This window comes from Nothoprocta perdicaria, unplaced genomic scaffold (assembly GCF_003342845.1).
Source record: "Nothoprocta perdicaria isolate Ctin4 unplaced genomic scaffold, notPer1 scaffold_85, whole genome shotgun sequence".
NCBI lineage: Eukaryota > Metazoa > Chordata > Aves > Tinamiformes > Tinamidae > Nothoprocta > Nothoprocta perdicaria.
The window spans coordinates 1,005,273-1,024,678 of record NW_020456143.1 but is presented as its reverse complement, the minus strand read 5'-3'; the positions used below and the strand labels follow the sequence as shown (position 1 = coordinate 1,024,678).

Here is a 19,406-nt window from a genome sequence, read left to right as displayed (position 1 = left end):
TCACTGACGGGCAAATAAAAAGTGAAATAAACTGTTTTCACCTCTGTCCCAACCATCTAAATGCATTTGGCAATTTTCCAGAAAAAGAGAAAATGTCATATAGAAAAAGGAAATAAAACATTATCTGTAGGTCCTGCTTGCATTAAATTATCTAAAATGCTATTAAACTCCTCTGGCTCTTCAAAATGCATCCTGGCTGCCTTTTCCAAATGGACTTTGCTCTGTCTTGTCCTTAGAAGAGGGTTCCCGTCCTTGCCTTGCTGCAGGCACCATTGCTGAGCAATGTGCTTCAAGCAACATCACATTTTACTCTCGCTGTCAGTCCCAGCTGTAAGGTTTTAATGGGGCCACAAGCAGGGTTGGAGGGGCTGAGCATGTATTTCTAGTGGATGTCTTTCCTAGGGGAAGAAAAAGCAGCAAAAGTTATTTTGAGCAAGGGACTCAATGAAGAAATAAATCTGTGTTTATTCAGTGCATGATAGTATTGCTCTGTACAGGGTACATCTGGGAGTGGACTAAAAGAAGCATAAATATATGTTTACAAATTTAAACAGATATTCGGAAATCAAGGGGGAACAGACTGTTGCAGATGAAAATGTGAAATTTTGGTAAATCTGTGAGGAAAAATGGAAGATAATGACAGAGCAATGAATCTGGCTTGCCTAAAATCTTAACAGTTCCCATTGAATCTCTGCATTCATCCTCTTAAATATCGCTGATATGTCAGGACAGTGTGGTTTTATGATAAAGCATGTTCCTTAGGTACAGGATCAGCACAAGATACTAGCAGCCAATTCCTTTCTATCTCATCTAAGTGTGAAAGTGAGCATTTCTTTTGGATATCTGGTTAGCAGTTTGCAGGAAGAAATCTACCTTTTGCTCTTTTGTACTCTTGAGGAATCAGGACTGATATTTCAGTATTATTCAGTCAGTATTATTCAGTATTCAGTTTTTATGATATGTTTTCTGAATGCAGTCTGCCTTAAGAAAACAGCTAAAGGGTTGCTCCTTTTCCATTGATTTTGTTTTGTTTGATTGGTGACCATTTTTAAGTGAAAGCTCAGTCTTTCTAATCTTGAAGCAGCATTGCAARAARWAAAAAAAAAAAAAAAAAAAAAAAAGAGATTATTTCAGTTACAAGAATAAAATAAATCTAATTGCAAGAATAACTTAATGCTTTTTAACTCAACAAAAATACAGTGGTAGAAATAGAAAAACCACTTGTTTTCCTGTTGGCGTCATGAAGAAAAGTGACTAAATGCTATGCAAAGGAATCAGATACGGCAGCATTCACTGCAGTGAAACGTGCAGATGAACTATTTCTGAGTTTCTAGGAATGCTTTGGTCTTATTCAAATAGCATCGTGCTTTCCTATGTGTGTCTTCCAGAGGTGCTTCTTGGCACAATGCTTCCAGGTACCTCATGGACAGGAATTAATTTATAATCACAAAACTCTTGAGAGAGAAATTGCACTATTTCTGCTATGTATCTGGCTTAAAAATCAGAGGTTGAGGATACTACTGATTGGTGAGCAACTTCCAGTTTATTTTAGAGGAAGCTTTAAGTGATTTGGCCAAGGTTATGGAGAACATCTATGGAAGAATCCACTTTACCATATTTTCGATGCTACAACACTTTGCCTTCATTCTGATGGTGAAATATAGGCACATGAAAAAAATACTCAGGATAATGTCTTAAAATGGCGCAAATGTGAACTGAAAAGAGAAATGGATTATATCTTTCTCACAAGGGAGATAGATTCGTTTCAGAGAAATGAGTAGATTATTTTGCTGACCGCCAGTGGTAGGTAACAATGTAATTCAATAACTGAGGTTTGAATAGATAGAAAATTAATCTTCAGCCACAGCCTCCTGTGGGACCTTCCTGTGCCAATATTGATTGTGTTTTGCTTCCTGCCTCATGAGAGAAGTTGGTTGGAGTTAGATTTTAATTGTTTTCAGGTGCCAGATTATTTCCTTTCAAAATATGTGTTACTCTTCTAAAAAATGAAGTTTGAGTATTAAAAGTATAGCCACCAATGCAGCAATCTACCCAAGCTTTTGGTAGACGTATCAGACATATCATTAATAACATTTCATTTTCTTTTCTTTAAAATTCCGATGTTATTTACTTGTAATTTAGACTTCTAACAACTGAGAACTACAGAATTCTTGCTGAAAGTAGAAGGATCTATAGCAGCTAATGGATGTTGAGAGCCTGGCATAGCATTAGTTTTGCTGGTCATGAAGCAGAGTCCTCAGCAAGTGCAACATGAACTTGCCCATAATGCTGCCCATATTTGCGGTTGCGTCCTAGAATTAGTTCAGACATCTTTAGATTTAATAGTAAAATTCATCCTGTGCCAAGGGACCTGTAGAACTTTTGGATGTTTTGGTCATTTAGTGCATATAAGTTGCTTGGGCCAATAAGTGGTTTCACTGCCTGGTTTTTACATCACAAGATACTCCTAGAACAGGTCAGCAGGAGGACAGTAAAGGCTTCTAGGGTATTTTGTGTAGTTCTGTTAGGTTCAGTGTCTTGCACTGCAGTGTCATAGCACACAATTCAGTTGTAGCTAATGAATCCGTTAAATTGAGGAGAGTCTAGTAGTTGCCAGAACAAGATTCATCTTGTTCTTGTTTTGCTATTTTGGAATATTGCTGGGAAAAATCTTATGATGTTTTTTTAAGTATGCCCATTGTTTTAGGAGGATGCTGTTAGGAATGTGGGACTAGATGTTGTAGATGAAAGTTTAAGACTGCTGGGTGGGTTACTTAAATCCTACAAGTTTCACCACAGCTCACCCAGATTTTTGCATCCTGAAGGTTCTTCCATAGCTATGAGTGATGGGAGTGACTAAAGTTAACACCTATAACTTGGAATGAAATTAAAATACCTAGAAGAAGAAAGATGATTTTATGTTCAGATGCTGAATTCCCACAGGATTTTCAACCAAATATCTCAGTGTACTGTAGTAAAAAAACTTATATGCAATACCAGTTTGGATGGATAAACCCTTCTCCTCTTTTACTGCCTACCAAATATTTCTTGTGGAAAATTATTTGGGAGAAATCTCATAACAGATAGTCATTCTGGTGTTTTATTATAATAATGTGGCTTGACGAACCCAGGCATTTTTTTCTGACTTGTTCTCTGAAAGCATTGAGAGGATGTAATTGCTGGTGCTAATTCTGGAAATAAATTAGTGTTAGATTTTTTTAATCAAACTGTTTGTAGGCATGTGAGAAGTTTTCTCGYGTTAACAATCAATTATTACAATGAAATTTGCAGATTTAGACAAACTCATTAGTTTGAGCAGCATGAAGCCAGAAGATAATTAGGGGAAGAATTCCAGAATTTATTTAATGTTAGTTAGAATTTCAGATATTGATAAAAAATATCCCATCTGAACATTTAGAAGAAGTGTAAGAATTGAGCCAAATTGCGTTGTCTGAAGCTATTATAATGTTTTGTCATTTCAAATCACAAAACAGGTATAAACTATCATGGAATTTGTCTCTACACATTTAAAAGTGAATTGTACCAATGTTACTTTCTGAGATACAGTTGATTCCATTAGTCTTTTAAAATAAAGTGATTGCTGTACTGCACCAAAACATTTCAGGCCTACTCTTCTAATTCAAGTTCAAAACTAGTAGTATCTAAATGCAAAGTCCTCTGGCAACATTCAGGCATCATATAGATATCTTTATTAGAAGTGTTCATGAAAATAATTGTATATGCATGAAAGTGCATGTAAAGACCATCGTCTGGCCTTAAAATTGCCACACACATTACATCCATTTATATTGCTTAGCACTGTAAATACTTGACAATACAGTTAGGACAGAGAAAATGCCTACAATATCATCTTAGTTTAGATCAGGAGTGGAGTAAATTTACTTGTCCCACTTACTATATTTCACAGACTTTGCAAATTGGATTAATCTCGAGCAAAATCAAACTAGAAAATGTATTTGTCTTTTTGTAAAAGCTTTGGAGTTCATGGGACCAGTTCCTGCCATTTTAAATCATAACTTCTAAAATGCATTTCTTTGAGTTTCCAAATACCAACAAGTATTTCTCTCTCAATACCTGCTTGAGCTTTGCATAGCCATGGTAGAACCTTTTCTGCCTCTCTGCCGTGAGCATTAAGAATAGTGTCTTCCTTTCCTCCTCATCCACTGAAGAAGTTGTGTTAAGTGATAAGGAACAAATGTAGCTCCAAACAAATCTGCAAACAATAACCTTAATGAGAAGATACACAGAAGTTATGCTGTATAAAAACAGCCATTATTGAGTGTTCACCTTCTTCTCTTCCAGAAGTTTAATATTTAGGCTTGCATTGTGAGACTCAGCTGACCTAACACTAGGCAGCTGGGTTGCAAGGGCTTGTACCTAAGCTAATTGCCCCAGACTGTCCTTACAGTGAGCGGATACATGGAGGTATAACCCCGTTATGATCTGTCTCATGGGAAAATAGGTATGAAATTAAGATGGRATGATCTACACTCTAAAAGTGCCCCCTTCCCTTTATTAACTATAAAGGCAGCCTGGAATGATGAGCTCAGCTGTAGTCAGCCACGTTGTAGAAGACAAGAGAGGCCCCAGGTTAGCTGAAATCTATCCTTTGTGTTTCTAAAGGGAACTGGGTCCCTGAACCCCATCTGAGATATCTGCTTACTCCCAGCAGGGTTTGAGCCCATGTTTAATATTACATTTGTCTGATCTCCTGTAACGAAGCAGATGAGGGATTTATATTTTTATTAGATTACTTTGTGGGTGACTTAAATTTTAATTGTGTATACTTCAGGAGTGGATAACGGACATGATGGAAGACTACAACTGATCAGTCAGATGTTTCCTTGTCTGTGTGGTTTTTCAGGATATAACATATCTTCATAAATGATGACCTTGCAGTATATAAAAAAATGCATATATTTGCATGAAATTACTGGCCTAAGTAATTATTTGGTATCATGGTTGCTTCATTATTATCTTAAGTGGCAGTCTGAGTGTGTGGTAAGGCTGGCTGTAATGCTGCAGCTGAGGCAGATGAAGGTGTTACCTTTCTATTTACTGGTTCCTGCTACTTTCCACATTTCAGTAAATGTAGCTGATTTTTTCTCAGAAAAACTCCATTTTTTTCCATTTTTTAAAAATAGTCTAAAAGAGTGGAGTGGGCTAGAAAGAAGCAAGAAGCTGTGATGCTAGTAGATATGGTAAGATGACAATCTGAGGCAGGCCGGCAGTGACGAGTGCTTATATTTTGGGGAATATTTCCATTCTGTCAACTGTAGCCAAAAAAGTTCATGAGATTTTTATCAAGGCTTTTCAATAAAGTAAACTAGTGTTTACTCTATTGATTAGAATATGTTACAGTGAGAAGTTCTAAATAGGCTTTCTTTTCTGTGTTCTGATATGTACCATTCTTCATCAAAAGCTGTTTGTGAAATGTGCATTACTTTAAAATCATGATATAACTTTAAAACTTTTTATCTACTATATAATTACAGAGGAAAATTGAGATTTACCATATTTATATTCAGTACCAATTATTGTATAGTCTGTGTAATAAAAATATATGAATATGTCTAATTATAAATGTAAAAATTCATTGTGATTGTAAACTTTAAGTGTATAAAGTGTTAGGTTCTTACTTATCTGCAGCTCTTTGCTTCACTGAATTTTACTAGGTAACTTGTAATTCATAACAAATTAAATGCTAATGGTTTTAGACTTGGAGAATAATGGTTTATTTATAGTCAAATGCAAAATGGACTATTTTAGCATAATTTGTTATATTTTGACCTGTACATTTCTTTCTTTTAAAAGCCTGAAAAGAATGATACTGAATCTGGCAGCCAGAGAATCAGACCAGTGTTTGAAGAAGATCCTGTTTTCCGACGGCAAACCTCTTACCAACATGCAGCAGTCCACATACCAACAGATATTTACGAAGGCTGTAAGTAGCATGTGAATAAAATGACCTTATTATAACAGTAAGCTTATTATTTGTGTTCTGCTCTTAAAAACAAACCCTAATCCAAAATTTCAACTYCACTTTTAGCCTGGATATGTTGAGGGTTTTTTTTGTTGTTGTTGTTTTTCCAGTTTTCTCATTCATTCTTTGTGCTGTTTTATCCCTTGATTTGAAATATTCTCCACTGCTCTCTTCACTTGATTTTTGACTTGGGTAAAGATGGGTACCCCAAAGGATTTACTTTTCAAGCTAATAACATACCATAGCAAGATGATAGTACTTATTTGCAGAGAGTGTATTTCCAGAGCAGCATAGTAACAATCTTTAGCAGAAAAAATGCATAATATCTTTTTATATAATACTAAAATTTAAATTTATATATGTATGTAGTGAGGATTCCTGAATAGTAACAAAATTCTGAAAGTTGCKACTTACATTGTCTTTCAAGTTGAAAATAACTTATTTTTTTCTGTGCTCATCACAAGGAAAAATCTAATGTCCGCTAAGAAGATTTTGTGGTACATAAATCTACTTTTTTTTGGGGGGGGATAAGAAGAGAAATTAGCATGTTTTGTGTTTTAGGGTTCTAATTTCAAGTTCACAGTCTTCCTCTTTTCCCTGTTCAAAATCTCATCGGCAAGAAAGACACCTTGATTTGATCTGAGCTCCTTAAAATTCATGGCCATTGTGGTGTGCTGCTTATATAAATGACACAGAAATGAAGGTGGAAATGTCAGTTTGATAAGGGAAAGAATCACGGTAGTCTCATATGGTCGACTTGAATGACAGAGACCTAGAGGATTATTCTAGGATTCTGGCTTTAATAAGTGGCAATGTGCACTTTGTGTGCAGGATAAAAGAGAAGGGACAGGCCATTGGCTTTGGTTCTGTGTAAAGAATATTGATACTTTGCAGCTAAACTGTTATAAAACCAGCATGAAATAATTAGAATAATTTGAAAAAAAACTTTGATATGTCATCATCACAGTGTTAAAAGGTTTTGTTCTTGCATTGAATTTGATATTTTGAGTCCCATACCTTAAAGACAATTTTATTTCATACAAATGTGTATTATATGATTTAACTGATGTACATTGTAGTCCATATATCTAAAAATAAAGACTGTAACTTCCATAGAAACTTTCATATCTAAACAAAAATGTGAGCTTCTTGAGGTGCAATAGGTTCCCAAGAGACCGTGTGCAACAAATCGTTTATGAGAAATTCATAATTCTTTGGGATTGACTGTCACATTAACTGCCAGGGAAGTGGGGTACCTAAATGATAATGATTTATACCTAAAGAATAGGAAGAAAAACACGTCAGGCTTAATTATGCAACAGTCCCTCATAGCATAACAACTAACTCACAAATTTATAGTCAGAGTTTCCAGAGTTAAAACCTTAACATTTGCAGGTTTTGTACCAGTAAGCATGCAAAGTTTGTGTGTCACCTAAAACACAGTAAGCAAACCAGAATGCAGATTTCTGGGRCTAGGGGTTAATTTTCTTTATACATTCTTTTCTGCCAACTTTCATTTTTAATTTATAATCTTGAAAGGGGTGATAACATGTCTTGAGCATGACATAAAAGGACAACTGATGTCATTTTTTTTTCCTGTTCATGCGAGTTAARTTGTCACTTTTTGATAAAGCTTTCAGTGTCTGCTATAGCAGCAAGCAGTTGTATGTTTTGACATTAGTTTGATTTGCAGTTCCTTGCCTCATTGCAGTCTGCTGGTGAACAGTTAGAAGGAGCGATTACAGCAACATCTTCTGAGAAGCTGGGGATGAGACACAATGTACAGCTTTGAGAGCTCTGACCTGGGGATTTTTCTGGGTGAATTATACCTCTGAAAACAGATTGTATGTTTTCTGTCCTATTATCTATCTTTTGTAGGATGCCAAAAGAAAAAGAGCTTCTGTGGATCTCACAGAACAATTTTCAATGATATTTGAATTCCCTTTTCTTTAAGATTGGCCCTAATTTTTATTGCCTCCTATGGTAGCAGGTGTCAGTGTCCCTGAGGGACAGAGAGAGAGACAATTATCATAAGAAACAGCTGGATTCCTGAGTCTGAATTTTCACTTGTGTCTGTTAAGTGCAAGTTAAACCAGGTTATTTTCTTGCTGAAGCTGAAAATTTTGGAACGACTGATTCTTAGGCAATAAAAAAAGATTCTTTGCCTGTATGTTCAGTGATGTTCTTACTTTGAAATTCAGCGACAGTGTTTTTGTGAAACACCCCCTTTCGGTTTATCATAGAAATGTGTGATGAATCTTTACTTAATATCCATTCACTAACATCTAGATTGTTACTTTGGCTCGGTCAAGTGTGGAAAGAAATAGTATAAAAATGATCTTACTCTGTTCTCTGTATCTGATGTCAAAATCTCAGAAGATACAAAGAAAAGTCAAGCAAGTTTGCTTATTAGCCTTATTGATGTTGCTGTTTTGTGGGTTTCTTTTTTTCCTGCTTCACTTGCTCTGAATCAGAAGTTTAAATTATTTCCAGCAGTCTCAATTTAACTATCGTTGGAGTCAGACTGGCAGTGTTTATATGCAGTGTCTTCAGTGTGATGGCTCATGGCTTTGGACACATTTAGACAGATACCAACACATGAAAAAGAAAAAAAAAAAATCCCCTACCCAGAGTTTATCAGACTAGTCGTAAATAAACTTGTGATTAATTGGTGGTTCATTTAGCTTGATAATTAAAAACCAAAATGCAGGATGTTCATCGTGCCCACTTACTGGGATGACTGTCAAAATTTTGCTCTCCTTAAAACCTCCTCAGATGTATATTATTTTTTAGCAGCAAGCATGACAGTAAATGTCAGGTTTTAGTTTTCTAACTGTGTATCATTTGCAAATGTTCATCTATTGCTTTCCTGATATAATAGTCCTTAGTGCTTGCAGGCAGTCGAAACTTTTAGGAATAACTTGAAATATTGTTAGTTTGAAGCTACAGCAATTTGTGTTACACACCCGATCCTGGACTTACTGCTATACTATTCAGCAGCTACTGAAAATGTGGGGTTTATTGGACACAGAGACAAATGTTCTTMGGGAAGAAGTTTTGAAATGCTGGCAAATAAAGTCATGAGAGCAAGAATACCTTTCTCCTCCTACCCCCTCGCCACATACACAGACACACAGAAAATTATTCATTTTTATAGAAATACTAGATAGAGATATTATTATGATAGAAAACCATACGTGTAGATAATAAGTAAGGCATATTCAGGGAGCTATATGTTGATAAAGGAATCATGTAAATATTTTCAGTGCTACATCAGCATTCCTGAAAAGAGCAAAGTTATAAAAGAAGTTATAAAGTTATAAAACTTCTTTGTGCCTTATTGCACTTAGTTTAAAGAAGAATTCAGTGTGTTTCTTGTTTTTTATTATGTACTGGCAACAGGGATTTTTTTTTCCTTTGGAATTACTTGTTTTGAAAGAGTAATGCTATTAAATTCATTTAGAATAGATTTTTTTTTCCTTTATCCTTCTAAAGGATGTTAAGGATAACAAATATTGTTCTCTTATTACAGCTGAAATTGAAAAAGAATGTCTTTTTTGACTCTTGATGCCTGCTTTGTGTTCACATCTTTGGAATTTGATTACACCTTTTACCTTAGAAATAGGAATTGAATTGTATGAGTGCATATGTCTTGTGCAGCTGGCATGATTACTCTTTGTTCTATTTTTTTTATTTTTAATGATTTTAATCAGTGATCTATTTGTGGGGGAGGGAGAATATAATGAGTGAAGTGGACCTTTAAACAAGTTCTCTCTCAGTCTGTTTTAAATACCAAACCCTATGGCTTGGGGTAAGGATAAAGCAAATGTTAGTTCCAGCCAAGTCCCCGTGTGTTACCACCCTGACTGGCTGCTTTMAGTATTAAACCTGGAAGGAAAATACTGAAGCATAAACCTAAGCAAAGAACTCCAGGGTCAGTATTACTTTCACATTCCGGATATTATGTTATTATTTTAATATAAGTCTCTTATTAAGACTCCCTGAAAGAAAATCTTTCTATTTTAAAAAGAGACTTGAGAACTGAAGTGTGTTAAGAGCTACAGCATCAAGAGAACAGAAAATATAAGAGCATGACTAGTTTAATGGTTAATGATTTCTGCTGAGGTTAGTGTGATCTGCCAATCTTTATTTATTTATTATTTATTTACAAATACAGCTCTTAAGTGTAATCTAACTTTCATCTAAGTTCAAGATGCTGTAACTTAGATATAGTAGAAGAAATTTGAGGGTGGATGAATAGGATGTAAAAGAATCTTTTTTTTTTTTCCTCCTTTCTGAAATTAGTTCATATAACTTGGGGAAATTTAAACACCTATTTTTTTTGAACCAAGAATTCATCTGCATATGTCTCTAATATACCATAGTTTTCCAAAATAATCAAAGACCTACTGATTGTGATTAATGTTTTGAATGTCATGCTGAGAGGTAAAAAGTCATACCAGAAGCTAAGCCAGTGATAAATTGTTAAATTGGTAATTGTGGTTCTCATTTAAGTAAAAGAGAAAACTCTAAAATGAACAGACTTTTCAGAGTGCAGAGTCTTCTGCAAAGTTCTTGACTTTTGAAGCTCCAGGGTTTTAGGCAGAAAGATGMCAAAACAGTTCCATGTTCTAAGATTTTAGTGTAAAACATTGCTTAGCTGGGTAGGTAATAAAATGTGTGAAAAAAAATATTTTCTGGTAAAATAAATGTAGTTCATTATTATGATTCTGTGTGGTTGCCTTTCACTCTATATACTCATCCAGTAYTATCTTGTACCTTAACACAAGTCTCAAGATTCCAGTGTTTGTTAGGCAGCTTAACTGAGTAATAAATGTTGAAGCTGTGCATCCTGCCAACATCTATTTTGSAGAACAGATGATTACTGCTGTTCCTCAGATCTGTTTCCATTGCTTCTGCAATATTTTCTCTTATGCACAGCTTGGAATAGCAATTAGTATCAAATCCTCTTATACCAAGAGGGGAAATTTGGCTCTGCAGCAGGGTTGGCCATGTTCTTCTAGTAAAGATAGCTAACGCTATCCTTTGCATTTTAAAATAAAGGCTGCGAAGCAGAGTGCTCTGGATATCAGTGGATCTTTAATTACTGGACATATGAGGAAGAAAAAGAAAAGAGAAAAATTAAACACTGGCCATACTAGAGAGCATTAGATTCTGTTGTGTGAGATTCTGCCCAAGCAGGAGCCAGTGCGAGGACTCTTCATTTAATAAATCTTTCTCAGCTTTTCAAAACAGGTTGGTACAGTGTGTCTGTGCTATCTAAGCCTTGTATTTGTCTCCCTGGAAGGAAAAAATGTCATCTTAGACCTTTATTCAGCTACATCACGTAGAAGCTTGAGTAATGTGAGAGGTGACAACTGGTCTCAAATCTGCTGTACAGTGAGGAAGAACCATCAACAGGTTGCACTCTGACTTTCTGTGAGTGTGAATGACAGATAAGTGCTTTTATGAGATTACCTGCATGAAGACAGATAGATCCCTGTCTCTCTGTAATCATTTTGTCAGACCTATGCCTAGAGAGATATAAAGGCATATGGAAGGGGCTATTTGTTATATTTGCAAGCTTAGAAAGGCAATAAATGTTTGGTTGTGCTTTATCCTCATCTTGTATGGAGATGTAGTAAGCTAAATTTACTGCTGGAAAAAACAGTATTCTAGTATTATTTTAAATAATTAAAGTTAGTAGAGTACAAAGAGTTAAAAGAGCACTAAGAAGTGCTCATGCAACAGCTTTATGAAAAAAAAATGTTATGTTTAAGGGGGCTTAAAACCTAATTGAAGTGGGAGAATGAGACATTTGGAAATATTACTTGATGACTTACTCTTCAAGTCGTTTGGGTGTCTGCTATTCTCTCAATTTCAGCAAATATGTTTTATATATTTCAGCAAATAGTGGAGAAGGGCAGGAGATGATCTCCCTCCTTTTCTTCTCTCTCTGTTGTAACACAAACCAAAACCAGCAGCTTGCTCTGACTGTGAAGGAGGTAACCTCTGCTTCCCCTCTGTAGCTAGCACACGTGTGCAGGCAAGTTTTACTTCAACTCCTGCATAACCATGCACATAATATTATCTGGGCCAAACGTGCAAGTGGAAACATAGCACAAAGTTGCACAAGTCCTTAAAGATGAGGAGAAAAATGTTTTAAACGCAATATTTGGTAGAATGCATAAAATAACTACTATACATGACTGAGAATGAATGTCTTGAGGTTCTGTAATATAGGTTCTATGAACAACAAAAATAACGTATTGCTACATGAAGCATTTGTGTTATTACTTTCTGAGCCTGCATCAATTGTAAGGGGGAAGGAAAGAAATCCAAAATTTTTGACTTAGGAAGTTACCTGTTTTCATTTCTCAAATAAATAAATAAAGCTTCCTTGAAATTTGTGAAATCATTTATTAATATATTGTCCAAAATTAGTAGTCCATAGCACTCAACACCCTGCAGAATGTAGCTTAAAGTACATTGTTACTACCTCTGTATTAGCTGACTCATTGATTTGGATGGTCTGCTTCRTTTTTTTCCCTTGTAACATCATTTGCTGTCATAGATATTAGAACAAAATATTCTATAATTTAATAATAAGGTGTTGCACAGGCAAAACAGAAATCATAGCTTCTGCTTTCTTTTTTATTGGGGAGCATTCCAATTAATGTAGGTGTTTCTGTTTAAAACGCACATATGAGCATGCATACACACACACACACACACACACACACACACACACACACACACACATGCACACAACCGAAGATATTTCAATAATTAATACTATCCAAGTGGTGATTTTCAGCTTGTACAGTATTCTGATGTTCGAGAATATAATATATTTTGTTGTATTTTCTTCCTGTGCAACATGTAGTTTTCTTGCATCAGTTGATTTGAAGTACAGGTTAGATTGTTGTGTTCTTATGATGTTATTGAACTCATGTAAAAATACCTTAGTCGTTTCTCTGTGTCAGAATTTGTGTTCTGACAAATTAGATATGTTTATTTTTTTTTCTGTCAGGAACGGCTGCCTTTAAGACTTCTATCAGTAATAATATATTGGTTTCATTTGTTTTCCACCTTGCCTTCCCTAAGGTCTCTTCATCCTTTAGCCTGTTTGCACTATATTTCCTTCTTCTTTTGCATCAAATTCAGCCCTAGAAATACCTTAGTAATTACAGTCTTGCAGATTTTAGCATGCTCCCTTTGGGATTCTTCTAAGCCTCAAATGCAGATGCATTTTATAACTGATATATGATGTGTAATTGTTATTTTTCTGTTTGCAATGTTAGCCCTTGTCGTCCCTCCTAATAAGAAGCCCATGCTCTTCTTCTAGTTCTTTTAAGCTCACTACAGAGCTCCATCCACCCTTTCTTTTTTTTCCCTGATAATAATTTTGCCTTTTCCATTCCATAACTGTTCATTATTTTTTTTCTCTTTTGATTTTCTCTTGACTGTCTCTTCCTTCTCTTCTGCTTAAGTTTGCATTTTACACATTTTTTCCTCTCTTGAATATGGTTTATGATTTTTTTTTTTTTTTTATTTAGTAGAACTTTCAGCTTCCCCAGCTCTGTTCCTCTGTCAGGAGAGGGGATATCAGTATCCTTCTCTGCTTTGTCCTTTCAAATAACATTTCTTAAGTATTAGACATCTTATTCAGAACTTTTCCTTCTGATCCTCATGCTTGAACATCTGCAAGTTCTCTGCATTTCTTTCTTACCACCTTTAGGATTTCACTGGTTCTCCAAGCATATCTCAAGTCTTGATTCATCTTCYTATCACATAGGATTTCCTACATAAACAGCTTTTGTTATGCTTCCGCTCAAGGTAATGCACATCTTGCAGCTTTGGCATCCTGTCATCTTCAGTGTGTCCTCTCCMCCTGGAGTCCCCTCTCATATGCTTCATTAATCAATATTTATTACATTGCTTTAAATAAGAAAGTTAGAAAACTTACAAACTTGCTGAACTTTACATTTATTTTCTGGTAGTTCCTCTGTTTCTTGTTTGTTTGTTTTTGRTAGTATTTGATTATTTTCCAGGATATAACTTAGTCTAAAATAAAGACTGACCATCTTTAAACAATGCATTATAAAACCTAAAACAGTTCTTATTCTTTTCTCTACACCTGTATAAAAATATTTCAGTTTTGCCTCTCAGGTATTTTTTTCAATGGAAAAATGTGCTGGAAAAAATAATTGCACATTATCCTTTGGCATGTTATACCTGACTTCTGAGCTGATTTAGTGTAACTGAATAAATTATATAAGTATTAAAGTAGATTTGTGCTTGAGCTTTCTTGTATCTTAGCAGATCTCAGACACAAAATGTCATTGAGACCATTAACCTACCAGTTCTACTGAAGTTAATTCCTTTCTGCCATGCCTCCTTCATGTAAATGCACTTTTTTTAACCTCTTTTTTATATATACATATATATATATATATATATAAAATGCACACACAAAGCAGTCAGGAGATATATATATATATATATATATATATATGAGCAGCTGTTTTAAAATGAGACCACGACTTTTCCTTCAATCAGCAGTACAATATTAAAGTCTTAATTCCACTAATGACCAGGGACATACATCTCATTACAAGTCAGTTTTCAACTTGCAAGTTATTTATTTGAAAGAACTTATCTTGTATAGCTGGAAACATGATTTTTTTAAAACAATTATCTGTGTAACTGTTCATTATGTGGATGTTTTTCACCRCAAGTTATTTATGTTTTCTAACCTTCCAGCTTCTCCCTGTGAAGCACTGAGTGTCCTTGGTACTCATTTATTTCCCGTAACATTTAAAAGCATCCAGGACCGTTCAGGTCAACAGCTTCCTCTGTGGTAGAGGGAAAAATATATAGCCAGTGATCACGGGAAAGGAATGGGAAGGGGAGAAGGGGAAATCTAGACCTTGTCCTTCTCGGTGTTTGAAAATCAAAGGCACGCTTGGCTATCTCAGTGTGATGGGAATAGCAAGTGACAGAGCACTCAGAGCTGAAGGAAAGAAGAAAATGAAATCTTCAATTAGAATAGCTTCCAAAACAGGCTGACAGAACGGCTCAAAACAAATTGGGAAAAAAAAAAATCATATAGATCTTTGCAAATGGAAAGAAGGAACAAGGATTGGGAATTCAAGAAGACATCTAAATTTTTAGATTCATCTTTTGTGTATTGCTGGACCCTGATGGGTTCCCTGAAAATTGCCTTCCAGTTTGTACTTTTCGCAGTATTTTGCCCAGGAATAACCACAGGTCAGATACATAGGTCTTACTATGTTTTCATATTAGGTATACATGTATTCGTTTCTTTGTTAGGAAACCCTAAGCTGTAGATATAGACAGTATTAATTAGCTCCATCTTTCCTTCACATATTGAAGTAAAAGAGAATTATATCTTGACTTTAGTTGAGCTAACATTTCACCTGAAGCATCTAAATAAAATAAATTGACACCAATATTTCCAGCCTAACCTACAAGCTACTTTTCCTATGAACATTTGATATAGTGAGGACTTGACAACAATCAAATTTGTAGATAAAACTGWAACAGGAAAGGAATGAAAAAAATTCTACAATTATGGTAAAAATAGCATATTATAATTAAATTGTTGGATCCTTTGTGATAGAAAAATGAATTGATTTCCTGTTGACAACTTATAAATGAGAAGGAATTGTATCTTGGAAATTCCATTAGCTGTAGCTTGAACGTAATAGCATGGACAGTGAATAAATGAGATTTCATTGAAAGATGTCTACTCTACATTTAGAAGAAATTGGCTGAGATATGCAGTGTAGTCATTAAGTTATTTTTTATAACTTTAAATTTCATTTCCTGCATTCTCACAAGCATGAGAAATTTATGTTGTCTAACCATGAAAATCTTTCTTGATTTGAAAACATGACAGGAATCTGGTAAGTGCATTTTGACATACAGGCTAGATAGTCGCAACATTTATCTTTAGTTTATGTGTGTATCTATTTAATTGATTTTAATGGTATCTGTCTTTTGGTGTTGGTGATGTTTTGAAATTAGTAATATTTTTTTCCCCACACATCCAAATGTACTTATACGTTCACACAGAAAGTAATGCTACCACTTGGATAAGTGTGTTTGCCCAGGATATGATGAACACAGCTTTATTTTAATCATGCTGTGGGTTTTGATAAATTGCAGCTCATGCTTGTGCTTTTTCTTTTTTCTTTTTTTTCTCTTTAGAGAATAACTTGCAAAAATATTCTAATTTTCAACTTAAAGATGTATTAGTTGATAAAGTTGTATGTAAAAATGCCTTCTTGTGGTTATTTATGATACATCAACCACAATGCTTTTTTCTTGCTTGCCCACTCTCCATCTGTAGCTCAGAGCTGGTGCTGATTGCCATGGTGAAGAATCTGCCARGTCAAACCTCAGCGCTCCATCATGTTGTGTGTGCTATTTTAAGATGGAAAAAAAAGAAGTGTAAATGAAAATGATATTTAAAAATAACTATTTAGGATCGTAAATTCTCATAGATATATGTTACTTATTACATAAGCCTCTGTGTTCCTACACATGGAACAACTTTCCATAAATAGAAAGATGCCTGTATCTTGGTAATCTGTTCTCTGAGGGTAATGTGGTATATGAGGGTGTCTTCACTTTCTGTATGTAGTGGGAGGAATCACAGTTTGTGGACTGTTCTTTTTACAAGAAGAGTTGTAAATCTACATAGATTAGTTGTTTGCACTTAATAATTAGCTAATATTAAATTAGCTTTTATTTAGAAAGGGCTCATAGGGCCAGATTTCATTCCAAGCATCTGTCAAATTGCTGAATTCCTCTGCTTGTATAAAACAACTAGGATTCTGGAATGTAGAAAAGCAAAATGATGCAAGTAACTGTGTTTATTGTAGATTCAGATTTCCCTTTATCCCAAACATCATCCTTATCTCTTTAAGCTCTTAAAGAAGCACATCTCATAGTGTGAGGAAAATTACACTACCAAAGAACTAACAAGATASAAACTCATGCAGATCAGCAGGGAAATTCTTCATGCTTCTAGAAGTCACACAGCCCGGAMAACCAAGGAACAGCTAACGAGCTGCATGATATTGAGGAACCACTGCCTCTCCTGGTGGCCTTTAAAATAATAATGGTGATCCTTTCCCATGCAAATGTCTGCCATCATGTCGGAAAGTTACGACAGCCAAGTAGCATCCATTCTTAAATTAAATATGCRTAGTACAGGGATTACTAATGAGTTGGTAAGGAATTTCAGAAAGGCAGAAGATACTCAAATTTCTTCAAACAAATCGGGTCTGGAGTTATCTATAGATTACAAGACTGACAGCGTGGCTTGCTGCGGTGAAAGTCTTGATTGTCTTGATCACACCTGCACATGYTGGTGTTTGTTTGTTGCTGTTGTTTCTGAGGATGAGCTTAGATGTTTAGTTTAGTCGTTAGGCTGGCTTGGCTGTATATAGATGGCTGAGATCATGCTGATCTAATAGAGAGGTGCAGGATAATGGTCTCTTGCCACTAAYTTAAGTGCAAGGTGAAATGGAAACATTTATTTTCCAGATGAGACATTGATTCAGTAACAGCATCCCATTACTGCAAATTGCTGCTGTTGAAGGCCACGTTCTCCTCCCCTCGGAGCAGCTGCCCGCGGTCAGCGGGACGTGCAAGCGTGGGCAGCCTCGGCACGCCAAGACCTGCTGGGCTCAGGCAGCCCACTCGTTATCCAAGTCATACTCCACACGTAGGGAGACCATGAAATTACAGCTGTTAGAGCTGAAGTGCTTGTTGGTTTTTTTTTTTTTTTTTTTTTTTTTTTTTTTTTGTTGTTCTTTTTAAATAGGTGGGTAAAATGGAAATTTATTTGGAACAGATCTGTCCACTACACCTCATCTCACGCTGCTATGTTGCCATAATATGATTTTTCTTGAAAGCTATAGCAAAACTCTATTGCTTTATTATAGATGTTACAAAATATTTTTTCTTCATCTTATAGCAATTTTAATGGGATTCTTTGTAGTTCTTTTATGATCCAGTTTTTTAGAAGCTGGGTTAAGCGGGAGAGCAGTTTCAAGCTTGCAGTGCTCTGCCTTGTAGACTGGTAACTGSTATCTGGGATGGTCTCAAACACCCGTATTGAAGTGTGTGTCAATACCATGTATTGAGGTGTGGTGACATATGCAATAAATCAATTAGTTCGCATTGTAAATGAATCTGAAAAAATAAAAATTTTAAGAAAAATGTTTCTTTCACCTGCAATCTGGAAAATAAGTTCTTTAGTTCAGGTATCTTTTTTCTTTTCGATGATTTCTGAGATTTTCTTTGCACGTTTTGTTCATCATTAGAGTATTGAGAATTATGAGTGCCATTAGAAAGTACAAAGACAAAAAGCTTTTTAAAGAGACTGAGGGGAGATAGCAACAACTATGAAAGTAAAATAAAACATAGTCAGAAATAGGCATTTTATACAATATCTAAGCATTAATTTCTGTGGGCTGTGAATGAATGATTAAATGATCATGTGGGCCTATGAATGATTAAATATCATTCTAAGTTAAAGGAGATCTCATGCATAATAAAAAAAAAATCAGATTATTTTTCATTCTGAAAGCAAAATGTCTTCTTGATGTAGAAATTACATGTTTTCATCAACTTGTAAATTTCTCTGTTCTTAAAAAAAAAAAAAAAACACCTTTTTTTTTTCTAAATCTGAATAAACGAAGATCATTTCAGGCTAACATAATGCTAAGTCCTGAAAAGCTAATGAGGAATATGTAATGTAAGGGAACTTACATTTCATAACAAAAGCAAAGAGATTTTCTATACTGCTAGGTAGTATTAAGCGATGGTGCCATAAAAGATTTGTTCTTTCCCTCTTCTGCCTGCAGAGAAAGTGGGGGAGGACCTTTTTAACAAAACTTTGGGGACATTTACTTTCTATACTAGATTTGGAGATTTGACTCAGCTTAGAAACAAAACTTCAATTTTAGAATTTTCTTTTCTAGACATTTCTTGATGCCACTTCTTGAATACATTATCATAATGCATTTTTCTGAAACACTGTAAATACTGGTGGAAATACATAAATTAATGCTAATCATACAATTTAAATTCAAAATGGTGCACGAGTGAAACTAGTTGATGCTCTTTTTAAAGATCTAGTTTACATACATTTATTCAGGTTAATAGAAAATGCAGCTGTGTACATTTTATATGTTAATTAATCTAAAAGGAATTTTGTATTTGAGTAGCATTTACATGAAGAAGACATAAGTCCTTTTTTTTTATGCAGCTTAGGTTTTTATTTTAAAACAAATTACATATCCCTCAAAAAAAAAAAAGGAGGTTATAACTAACATCATCAAAAAGGATGAAAAGGGGAATA

General features: G+C 34.9%; 1 protein-coding gene across 2 annotated transcripts in view; it reads left to right on the top strand.

Annotated features, from left to right (window-relative positions):
* CACNA2D1 (calcium voltage-gated channel auxiliary subunit alpha2delta 1) overlaps window positions 1-19,406 on the top strand; it is a 336,392-nt gene that overhangs the window by 185,255 nt on the left and 131,731 nt on the right. For both annotated transcript variants that reach the window (XM_026052203.1, XM_026052205.1), the window contains exon 6: window positions 5,836-5,965. In XM_026052203.1, the coding sequence (XP_025907988.1) occupies window positions 5,836-5,965 (130 nt within the window). The remainder of the gene's footprint in view (window positions 1-5,835; window positions 5,966-19,406) is intronic.